The sequence below is a fragment of the Saccostrea echinata genome, unplaced genomic scaffold, assembly GCF_033153115.1.
Source record: "Saccostrea echinata isolate AGI-Se365-2 ecotype Australia unplaced genomic scaffold, CSIRO_AGI_Sech_v1 ptg000020l, whole genome shotgun sequence".
In the NCBI taxonomy this organism is placed as follows: Eukaryota; Metazoa; Mollusca; class Bivalvia; order Ostreida; family Ostreidae; genus Saccostrea; species Saccostrea echinata.
In genome coordinates, this window is record NW_026889769.1 from 455164 (window position 1) to 468111 (window position 12948).

At 30.5% G+C, this 12948-nt stretch overlaps 1 protein-coding gene across 1 annotated transcript in view; it reads right to left on the minus strand.

Annotated features, from left to right (window-relative positions):
- LOC133189813 (titin-like) overlaps positions 1–12948 on the minus strand; it is an 88410-nt gene that overhangs the window by 47166 nt on the left and 28296 nt on the right. The window contains exon 5 of the mRNA XM_061325204.1: positions 884–979. Coding sequence (XP_061181188.1) covers positions 884–979 — 96 coding nt within the window. The remainder of the gene's footprint in view (positions 1–883; positions 980–12948) is intronic.

A 12948-nucleotide genomic window follows, 5' to 3' on the forward strand; every position in this document is an offset into this window, starting at 1 on the left:
GGGTTAATTTCCTGTTATTAGAACATGTGACATAACAATATCGGTACCAAATTCTTCAACTTCGATATCTCGAACACTCGGATATCTCGAAGTTTTTCCTCAGTCCCGCCAAGTTCTAGATATCGAAGTTTACCTGTAATTGTTTCCAAAACATGCAAACTCAAATTATCAGGTAGCACAGGTAGCTAGCCTGTCAATCAAATCAGAAGCTTTTGCTTTTTTTAATTTTGACAGGCGGTATATTATTGATCTCGAATTAGGTAGATTTTCGGGGCGTGAACGTAAAATTGGGTGTTTAAGCGTTTAGGAAAAAAGTGCGGAAAACAAAGTTGGACAGACTGACAGACAGAGGGACAGCTAGACGGACAGACAGACAGACTCAGAGGAAACCTATAGTCCCCTCCGGTTTCACATGTAGGGGACTAATAATAAAAAGGAGAAAAAGAAACAGTAAAATCACTATAAGGTCTTCCGTGAAGACGAACTTTAAAAATAATAGCGGAAACACAGAATAAGAAGGTCCTTTGCTGAAGATTGACGACCTGAATTACAGGAAGATAGTTTCTATACATCCTGGTAAGGGCGCTTGCAATCACAAGGAGGCCGATACAAGGAGACCGAAGAAAATATAACTATGACGTCACAAGTCGGCGATTCGTTTATGCACAACTGCAAACTCTACAGACTTCCATGGACTCAGCCATATTTGTTTTCAAGAGCATGTTAAAAACGATGCGATTAGATCAGCTATTCGTAGCTGTATCCAGTCTTAGAACAGAGAATATCACCCAATTTTCGTAATGAGATCTGCCAAGGGCTTATGGAGTGGACTGAAAACCCTTGGCTAGCGAAGATGAAGGTAAGAAAACTAAGATATATTTACCGTTCTCACAGTTGCTGCCTTTATAACCTTGTGAACATACACATGTTGAATACATGCAGGTCCCTCCATGCTGACAAGAACATGGTGTCATTTTATCTAATACCAATAAAATATATCAAGTGACTGATGGGAGAAAATTTATATATTTTGCTGCTTGACTGAGACTATATATATATATATATATATATATATATATATATATATATATATATATATATATATATATATATATATATATATAGATAGATAGATAGATAGATAGATAGATAGATAGATAGATAGATAGATAGATATAATTTTCTCCACGTTTAACATACATATTTTTGATATTAAAAAAAATAATGCTTAAACATGAACATATTATTTCTAAAATTTACACCATGGATGTGTAATTAAAGAGGCATTAAGGCTTTTAATCTCTAAAAAAAAATTCTAAAGTAAAGTTTCATAGTACAATCAAAGTTTTACCATTGTTAACTTAAGTTTACTATATAGTATAGTTTATTTTTGTACGCCAAAATTATTCATTTCTATTAATCAATTAAAACGTGAAGGTAAACAATTTATAATGATCCGAAATTTGAATCTAGAGGACAAAGTTATACATCTATATTAGTAAGATGAAATTTCTATATCTATGTAATATATTTTTAATACATGCTAAACTAACGTACAACATTTGGTCTGAAGTATACATCGATTTAACAATTTTGTTTGAGTTGTCCTTGAGTTGTCATTATTGATCAATCATTAATTTACTTTCTTTAAATTATTTTTTTTTTCCTATTTACAATGCTCCAATAAATTAGGAAAAAATATTTTTTTCAAGTTTCATCCCCCACCAACATAATTGCTACCATTAAGTTTGGTTTCACTTAGCAGCTTCAGAAAGAGTAGAAATTTCAAAAGTAACAAAAACGGAGAAGCTCGGTTAGAACTGTCTTTGGGTGATCTTTTAAAAATGAATGTGTATCGTAAATCAACTTACTATCAGCGTAAAAGGCCAAGACAAATCCGTTACCAGCATAGCCGTAGTCACTTGAGAAACGCACGTTCACTGTCCTGCCCTCCAGTGGTATAGGGGAAGATGTCTGTAAAATGTTGTCTTCTGTCGGCTCACAAGTCTTCAAAAATAGGTTTTTATATGATAATCTGCCAAGGAATATGAACCTGAAAAGCGTTATTAGAATTTCAAAAAAAAAAAAAAGATTTTCAGGACCGATACAAGCTACATAGAGACTAAGGCATTATTCAGACTCGTTTTAGTTGTCGATTGATTTACTCTTTTCATGTACATGTATCTCAAAGACAGACATTTTTAACTCAAAACAAAATAGCAACTAAAATTAGCTACCATGTTTTCATATTTGTTCAAAAAGATTTGCTCTTTCAAGAAATCAGAGGAGCTGACTGCTATTGAAAGAGCTTCCGTCCTCCAAGAATGTAGGTTGGAATAGAGGCAAAGTGATACGCCGTGTGGCCAGATTTAAGATGTTATATTTTGATTGCTCAATCATTACCTCTCCCAACACATAAAGCAGAATCCCAATTTAAGATTAAAATTATATAAGCATTAACATACAATAGTTCCAAATTTAAAATTCAAGGAAGTTACTAATTGGTTTCTTTAAAAAAAAAAAATCTTAAGTAAACTTAAATCTATTTTGCATGTCATCATGCGTAAAAAGAAACCCTCTTTGAAAAGTAAATTTCCATGTAATTTATCACATCATTTTTTAAAAAACAAATCCATAGGGAAACTATGAAATAGGACTTGCAATCATTCAAATAAAGAAAACAAACTTTGAAATAAAAATAACCACTTCCTTTGATTTTTATGAACACTTTATTGCAAGGATATAAAATTCTTACTCTAGCTTAAAATACTGTTGATATGTAGTATGCACGTTACAAGCTTTGTTACAACGCACTTTGAAAAATTACGCACTTTGAAAAAAAATTTCAAAGTGCGTTAATTTTCGGACCACGTTAACGCACTTTGAAAAAAAAATATTTCTTTTCAAAGTGCGTTAATATCGACCATATTAACGCACTTTGAAAAAAAAAGTTCACGGCTTGGTCAATTTTCTTGCAAATTTTAGATATGATAAATAATTATTTGAACCTGGTTGGATGACTTTTTAATGATGACGTCAAGATCTGAGATATAGACGTTTTAAAGATTTTTAGGAGTTATCTTGTTTCCAAAGTTCTCCTGACTGTTTTAAAAGGGAAATGGGTCATTTACAAATAATGGAAGAATGATTGTTAAATAGCACAGTTTCGTTTCCTGTTTTTCTTTTCTTTTTTAAATTTTATCCAGAATAAGTTCGGTAGACATAGATGTCGATAAGTGACTTAAAGCATCGCATTTTTCTTAGTGAAAAGGGAGCAATTATGATTTTTCCATTCCATGAAAATTCTCTCTCTCTCTCTCTCTCATCTATCTTTCTATCATATTCATCTATCTATCTATTGTGAACATATATGAAACAATGGTTGACTCATTTATTTGATAGTAAGAAAATAAACCTTAGCCACATTACTCACTCCACTGAAATTTTACCTCGTTCACTAATAACTAAGGCTTTTTCTCAAAAAAGTTATGCAGTCAGATTACTTCTAAATCTGTAATTTTATATCATAAAAACGCTAGACAAGTTAAATAGTATGTTTTAATAACCACGTAAATGCCTTTTTCTGAGGAATCATTGTGGAAACATTTTGAATAAAGGTTATGCAGCTCTCTTCTTTCATATAATAGGGTACGTAATTTTTTTTTCAGGAATACTCATCTCAACTTTTTTATCTATTTAAATTAACTCAAATTTATTAACAGAATTTATTGAGAGAAATAATATCAATTTCATACCAGTTATGTAAATACATGTACATCTTTTTGTGTAGGAAAGATAGAGAGTTGGACTGAGGGACTTTCTACCTGTCTTCTCGTTCTCGATGAGGGTAGATCAATTCATCAGTTTTTCGGAAGAAATATAACAAATTATTGCTGTCTATTACTAAAATCTAAGTCCAGAATTTTTGTTTTATACGTATTTTTTCAAAGTGCGTTAAGTGTCTCCATGGTAAAAAATGTTGATGTACACTCTTAACACACTTTTAAAAAAAATTTCAAAGTGCGTTGATTTTGTCCCAAATTTAACGCACTTTGAAAAAAAATTTTCAAAGTGCGTTGATTTTGTCCCAATTTTAACGCACTTTGAAAAAATTTTTCAAAGTGCGTAATTTTTTCAAAGTGCGTTGCCACAAAGCTTGCACGTGTTAATAGATTAAATTCATATACAGTGAAAGCACTGACTTTCGTGGGGGGATAATTTTCGTTGTTTTCGAGGTATGAAGAGACCCACGAATTCATGTCTAGCACAAAATGTAATTGTTCACATGTACTACTCAATAATTCGTTATCCACAAAATCAAATCCCCGCGAACATATATTTTTTTTTTCTCAACGAATATTTGACCCGAAGAAAATATGTGATTTTACAGTATGTCGCCTATTTAATATCATATGGAAAGAGACTGTAGCCACTGAAAATTAGGCTCGCATGTCACAGGTTTTTGGTGAAAATTTGCCAATTATAATTTGACACAAAAATCATAAATCAATCAAAATTTGGTTGTTATATGTCTTGTTTACCATGGTGACAACCAGAGAAAAATTTGAAAAATATAGATTTTCAGCTACCTTGATTTTTTATCGATATTTTTATAAATTTTATATATTGTAAAGAAAACCAAATTAACCACTTTCTCAAAAACATTTCACCATGTCATAAAAACACTAAAGAAATGTCATTTAGAATATATCTCTACCAAAATGATAATCATGGATACATTTTGTATTAATTTAAAAAACTGGAAAACACTCAACATTCATTAATGATAGGTGTTACATAATCAAACTCAATCACCAACACAAGAAAAACATTGAAAACATTTGACCTCATGTTTAAGGGCATAAGTGCCACATGTACTTTAAAAAAATCATTTTCTACACTTTAATCTGTAGAGACAGATATATATATATATATATATATATATATATATATATATATATATATATATATATATATATATATATATATATATATATATATATATATATAATTAGAGAAAGATCCTTATATACACTGTATATATATACTCAGTACTTCATTTTGAATAATACTTGTTGAAAGTATTATCATTGCGAATTTCAAGAATCTCTGTGACCATGCATGCCCTCAGCTCCTTTATAAGAGTTAAAGTTGTTACAGAGAATGGTTTCTAAATACTAGTAGTTATATTTTTTTCTGAATTAATACATTGTTGATTACTGTAAATCTGGTGCATCAAAATTGGTACCGTATATGATTTACATTAACTATAATAGTAAATAATTGATTTTTGATATGATATCAAATGTTGTAAAAAACTTTGTTTTTTTTTTAAGATAGAAAAATGGTTTGCTAACTTTACATTTTACAAAAAAAGACCAATGCAAATAATTATCAAAATTATTCATATGAAAATATTTTTGAGAGGAGTGCATTACATTTCTTACGGAACATTTCGAACACATAAGCTTACATCTCAAAAAGATTTCTTTTTCTTTTTTTACATTCTGTAAGATGAACCATAAAGAGTGGTATATGTGTACTAACTCTAAACAAATTTGACACGGATATTCTCGTTTCTAACAATAAACATAACAATTTACAGTTAACTCACCTCTACGTACCTGACACTGACGTCCGATCGTGATTGATTATTGTGATCGTATTAACATGATAAAGGGTAACAAAAAAAAAACACTTGCCATTTAGACCATCTATCCTCGCGAAGTCAGAGCAGCCATCAAACTACATCTCTAGATATTAGAACCGAAATTCAAATACTAAACGGGTATCTCTCTCAATGACTGCTGGTTCCACAGTCCATAGACAATTCAAATTACTGAAAATAATAAAATCATAAGTAGGGATTCTTCTCATATTTATTTATCTAGAATATAATGAAATTTTCATAGATTTTCATGGATTCGAAAAAAAACTCTTATTTTGGCAGCAAGGTCAGGTCAAGGTCATTATCTTTTTCCTTTACATAAAGGGAGAAAAGGACTGTTTCCAATCATTTGATGCCTACTTCCTTTTTGAAATGTTAAAGGTTTTTCTTTCTGCGTAGAAAGATGATACCACTTTCTATCAGCTATTGCAAATGGAGATAAATAATTTAAGGCATGTCACTTCTGACACTGGTTACATCTTGGATTTTTTAAAAAGTAAATTTTAAATATCTACTCATATAACAGAACTCAAAATTTGAATGAAAATTGGAGATCAATGTGCACAATACTGAGCAGCAGTAAAATAAACCTGACCTTTTTACTCTTAATTTTTTACCTTTATATTAATCACTTTAGCCTCCATCATATTTTTTTTTCAGATCAAACCAATTCATTGAATGTAATCTAATTTTAGGCAAAATAGTTTTTAAAAATATATTATTGAAAACATTTTGGCAATTCGTGGGTCTAAATTATTGTGTGGCCTTTTTTGTACTAATAAAATAGCAAATTTTCGGTTAAAAAAATCTAAACACTCAATATAATGTTTTCTTTTATCAAGAATTTTATAAATTTAGAGCTGAGCAATAAGATGTTTGGTGTAATTTCAAAATATGGAATACAAAATCTGGGCCACTGGTGTAAATTTTGAGATATGGGTTATATTATGCAAATTCCCGGCAAAAAGCCAATGTCAATTTTATGGGGTTTTTTAATATATGTTTTGTTTTGAACATATTTTATTGACAATGTGTCAAAGGGATTGGACACAAGTTCTAAAAACTTAGATAGTCCTCTCCCATACATAAAATCTTAATAGCCATACAACATTTACAAAGATTTACAATTTTACAATATTATACTTGAACGTAGAAGAACAAAGACAATAGTTATTATTGCTAAGGAATATCAGTTGATATAATGATGATTATAATGACGTCAATAACCATATTAAAATAGTTTCAAAAGGTAGTAAATACAAGTACATGTAAGTGTTAATTGAAACGACCAGTATCCTGAATGAATTTTTGAACAATACCAAATATTTTTTTCATTTTCCTGCTAAGATAATGATTCATCTCCCCATAGCAGTTTATGCACATTTAACATTTTTACATTATTAATAACAAGTAATGCATTCAATATTAAACGTCTAGCTTCAAGATATTTTCTACACACAAAGAAATAATGATGACTATCCTCCTTATATCCACAAGAACAATTTGGATTCGTTATAATGTTACATCTATACAAGTCATGATTTAAAATACAATTGTGCCTTAATCTTGTATGTAAAATATTCAAATACCTTTTGCCGTACGATAGATACTTGGGAGGCTTGTCATTATTATTATTCAATTTTCTTTTAAAAATTCCTATTGAAGTTATTTCCCTTGTTTCGTTACTCAATGAATTCCATTTGCGAATAGTATCAGGGACAAATGACTTATTTAGTAATTCAAGCCTGCACTTCGGTAAAAAATAATTACTTGAATTACGAGTATTATAATTTGAAACACTGTTTCTAACTACTGGTACTATATTTTTTAAATAACCAGGAACTAGGTTATTGTGGATTTTAAACATTGTTAAAAGTTTAGCTTTATCCCTTCTTATTATAAGAAGTTCCCATCCTGTTTCAACAGACAACGAGTTTCTTGACGCTAATACTGACAGACCTGTCACAATTCTTGCAGCGCTCAACTGAACCTTTTCAAGTTTTTCAATATCTGCAAACGAACAGCCTGACCAAACTTCAGATGCATACTCAAGTTGTGGTCGAATAAAGGAAACGTAAATTTTGGATAGAGTATCTCTAGACACTGAAAATTTAAGTTTCTTTAGAAGTCCAAGTTTTTTGTAGCCTTTACTGACAATACTATCAATGTAATCAGTCCATCCTAACTTAGATGAGAAAATAACACCAAGATGTTTATGTTGTGTTACATATTCTAGCTGACAGTTCCCAAAAAATAATGCAGGTAATTGATTTGTATTTTTTAAACTGAAAAACACTACTTTTGTTTTACTTGGATTAAATTTTAATAGCCATTTTTTGGACCACTCATCCAGAATTTTTAAATCGTGATTTAGGTTATGTTCAATAAGGCGCACGTCACTTGAACTTTCTTGTAAAGAGTTATCGTCTGCAAATAGTCTGCAAACAGATATCATATTTTCGGCAACATCATTCACGTATATTAGAAATAAAAGAGGACCTAGGACAGAGCCCTGGGGAACCCCAGCATGCACGTTTTTCACGGAAGAAAATAAATTTTTATACATGACTTTTTGTTTTCCATGTTTAATGGCTCTAAATCTTCCCGTCGAGTAACTTTTAGAGAGTTAGAGACATATATCATTATTCCTCCTCCGAATGAGTTCCTATCCTTTCTAAAAATACTTCCGAATCCCTCAATATGGAGATCGTCATTTCTTACTGTAGAGTTTAAATGGGTTTCTGTGAAGCATAATATGTCAAAGTCTTGTACTAAGTAAATAAAGTTAATATATCTGAAATTTTTGGCAAAATACGGTAAATCGGGTTTCTTCAGCGGGTGTAAAAATGGCGTTTTGTTAGCTCAAATGTATGCCTATAATTTTGGTGGAATTTTTTTTAACGGACACGGAGTTCAAGGGCATTGCAGAGAGAGGAAGTTTATTATTCAGATTAGTTTTCAATACATTTATATGTTTATCGACTTACAAGACTTTAAGTGAAACCAAAAGAAATATGCTAATAAAATGTTTAACAAAAATCTGATCAAAGTTACTTTCTGTTTTTCTGTCGGCAAGTTTGCAAATTTAAAGATTAAATTTTTAGAGTGCTAGAAAAAAGCCAAAACTAGCACCCCGCTAAAACATCCACCTATACGATATGTTGAAAAATGTGAAAAAATGTTCTAAAAATACCACTTGACACCTACATTGAATATTCCTAGCATATAATAATGTGCTGAGCAATAAGAAGTATATTGCTCTAGCATATAATAACAAAATTATAGTTTGTTTGAAAACGAACAATTATTTAGAATTTTCTAACACTTAAGTTCCTAATTATTAATTTTATGTATCTTTTAAATAGTTACAAAAAAACAGATAAAAATCTCTCCTTAAATGAAGTTTGATAAGCATTTATATTTTATTTCCTACAATTTCTAAAATGTTCTCAGATTACCCCTTATAATTTGGTGGGAATCCAGGGGACATAATAAATTTGGGTGTTTTCTCCGCTAACAGCCTTGTACCGCTGGTCTCGCAAGTGGAAGCTGTGAAAACCAAAGAAAAAATGATTTAGAATGCGCGACCGTAAACAATATATATATATATATATATATATATATATATATATATATATATATATATATATATATATATATATATATATATATAGGTGTTGATGTTGATTGAATATGTTTGGGCATTTAAATATATTTTTTTAAAAAGTGCATCGATAATGTATCAACATTACATGAATTACGTCTACCTGTATTCTTTTCAACAGCCATAAAACGAAACTGGAACACGCCTTCACTTTGGGAAGAAACTGTCGACAGAGAGAACAAGGCCTCTGATGACATAGTTTGTATAATGTCCCTACAAAATCCGTTATCAATGGGACAAACGACACAGCTGTCTTTCTGTGCTGAAGTTGTGGAACCTTTATGGATATCACTGTCTTTTGAAGTCAAATGTATAGAATGATATATTTCAATTACAACTTCCTTTAGAGGAAACATATTCATTATTGGAAATTATTTAGTTGGGGGGGGGGGGGTTGAGATCCTTCTTGTATGCAGACTTAAAACCATAGTATCGCTAGAACAAGGTCATTTACTGCATGCTGTCTGAAAGGACTTGCCCCATGTTTTTAAAACATTCGTAATTTATGAAAAATATTATCTAAGATCTTGTTTATTTAAAATACTGAAAAAATGCTGTTGTAAGCATATTTTAAGAGAAAGTAAGAGTTGACATTCAAATACGGTGATATGCATATTTCAATCGAATCGAATTTCGGCGCCATACTGCTGTGACGTCATATGCACAATTCAGTAATAGGGAGATGCGGAATTGCATACTTTTAATAAAGTTATCAACGACAAATTCGGGATAATAAGAAAAATTCTGAAAAAAAAAATCTTACATGCTTATCAATTACTATAGAAGTATGAACTTGTTCTAATTTAGGTATAAACAATTTTTTTTATGAATTAATAAATACATGTATTATAAACGGTATACGGTTTGGTTGTACATGTTCATGGTGTAATAATGTTGGTAAGAAATTAAAATAGAAATTTAAAATCACGAAGAAACTTTATGATTTATAGCTTGCCAATTTTAATAACAGTATATGATTATAGAAGAAAAGGAAATTAGTAGAGATCCTGTCACTTTTTCAAACATTACCCCGGTACCGGTCCCCTTCCGATGATGATTCAATCGCTTATTTACATAAAATGATTTGATTTAAGATTATTCAATAAAATGAATTAACAAAGTTCTGTAATTGCATTTGTAAATAATGTTGATTAATACGTGTGATAAGATGATAATATATATAATTATATTGCGCAGGCAAGTTTCTTCGTCTTTGCCTCGTCGCTCTCGCTACCCTCACTGTTAACAGGTTAATTTACCATGTTTACAGATTTTCGGATTTTTCTTGCTAACATTTCAAACATGTAAGGTTGAATATTTAACTTCATACAGCAAATTCAGTGAAAGCAGAAAAACCAGTTATATAGGTCATGTGATCGCTATCTAATTAACTTGGATTTTTCACTGAGGGTTTTTTTTTATTTTAACTAATAATGTTTAATTACCGCGAAGCACAAAATTTATAAACTGTGATCATAAGGAACATAATTCGTTTTTAATTTCAAGTAATTGAGAAACATGGGACAAGTCATTTAAAGGGAATATTTCGTTTTCAAAAATATATTCTCATGATACGTTCTTATCTGATTTTCGTGTGAAATGCAGATATATGCATTTATTTCACATAATGTAAATCTGTTATTTTTGTCAAATACATCTACCACTTATTCCTTTTTAAAGTTTTGTTCTTCAAGGATATTTTAATAAAAAAAATATATTTTATAGAAAATATATTTAACTTTCAATGTCGTTAGTAATATTTCTTATCTTGTAAATAACCTGTGCAGTCCAAACTTCTATGCACAAAAATTAAAAATATATGGTTATAGCATCAATATTACCTTGAATGATTTTTTTTTTTTACAAAACTTGTTTATCCCCCACTATATGTTTTAAATATTTTGTTGTTGACCGCACAGTTATCAAAATACATCAATTGTTAACAAATACCACAGATTTAAATTTGTTGCAGATATAATTCCATGAATATGGTATGACCATGTAAATGCTTAGTTTTGCGTTAAGACGGGCCAGTGTTTTTTTATCCAAAATCTTCTCGAGACATTCAATGTGAAATTAGAAGGATAATTTCCACATTTCATTTAACTTGAATATATTCAACATCAGGTGCTTAGGCAACGGTATTCCACTTTAAGAATCATCAATTGTACATTAAAACTGAAAGTGAATAGATTATATCTACTCAAGAACTTAAAATATTTAGGTCAAAAAAACTTGTATTTAAATTTTCTTTAGTGAAACTGAAAATTCTTAGCTTTATATTAACTGCAGAGGGTGGAGGATACTGATTAGCTTTTAATTGCAAATAGAACTGAAACAAAGCATATATCTTTGTTTACATAGCACGATACTGTAGAATCATTGGATTTCATGGTGGCTTAATATTCGTGGAATTCGTGGGTACCCTGCAATCACGACTTCACATCCTCAATGAATTATTAATGAGGTTTTAAGGGTCATCTTTCCTTTTGCAGATATGAGTGAATGCATGAAATTACGGCCCCTCGAGCTCTTTAATGTTCGTAATACACGAAAATCGGTCCCCACGAATTTAAATGGTTCCACAGTAATCAGTTGGACCTAGTCATGGAAGTCGAAGCAGAATTGATAAAAATGCCCTTTATATGAGTTTTGTAAAGTTATGCCTAAATATCTGAATAATTAGTTGATTTTTTTATTTCTTCTAAGAGAGAGGGAGAGAGAGAGAGAGAGAAAGCACATACCATAATATAGATTGATGTTGACATCAGCTTTACACACCCATTTCGGATAAATTGCAACATAATATTCCTTCGCTACCGTAATTTTCCAGGAACAGTTCTTGCTTCTAAAATCATACCATTTCATTGCTTGACATTGCTTATACCTTTGACAGAATTTTGAAAAAAGAAAATATATGTAAACTTCTAGTTGTAAACATTTTGATGTGTTCTTACGATTCTTATCCTGTATTCAGTGGATAATTCTCTGGATAAGAAACCTTTCTCCCCATATAAGGCTGAAGGATTATTTCCTCAAACCCATTACAAGTATGTACAGGTGAAACTGTCAAGGAATGTAACAAGATTAAATCATTTATATATCATTAGTACAAATGTATAATATGTTAAAGTTTCCTTATAAAGGTTTCAGAAGCCCCACACGAAAACTTTTTAGATCAAAATATTCCAAAGTGTTTATTGGAAAACTTTCATAAGAATGGTGGCAGCAACCATGCTTCCATTTTTGTGGGGGAACTACTTTTTTTAACAAGAAAGGTTTTTTGCAATTCATTATAACACGCTTGAAAAGCAGGGATTTATAGTGATGGTGTATCCGTCCTTTATGCTTCGCGGTAACCATCTCTTATCCGCATTTATTCTTTTACCACTGAAAAAAATTTAAGAGACGTTCACAGAATCTTTATTACAGAGTGTCATTGTGACTTCCTTTTGAACATTTTGATGAGATATATTCTGGGTTTCCCATGGCAAAACATGAACACTGCCATTTTTTCTATGATTTTCGGGTACCTATGCATCTCTCATTCACAACTTCACAATGAAAAGAATTTAAGGAGACTTTCCCAAAATATTTATTACATAGTGTCATCGTA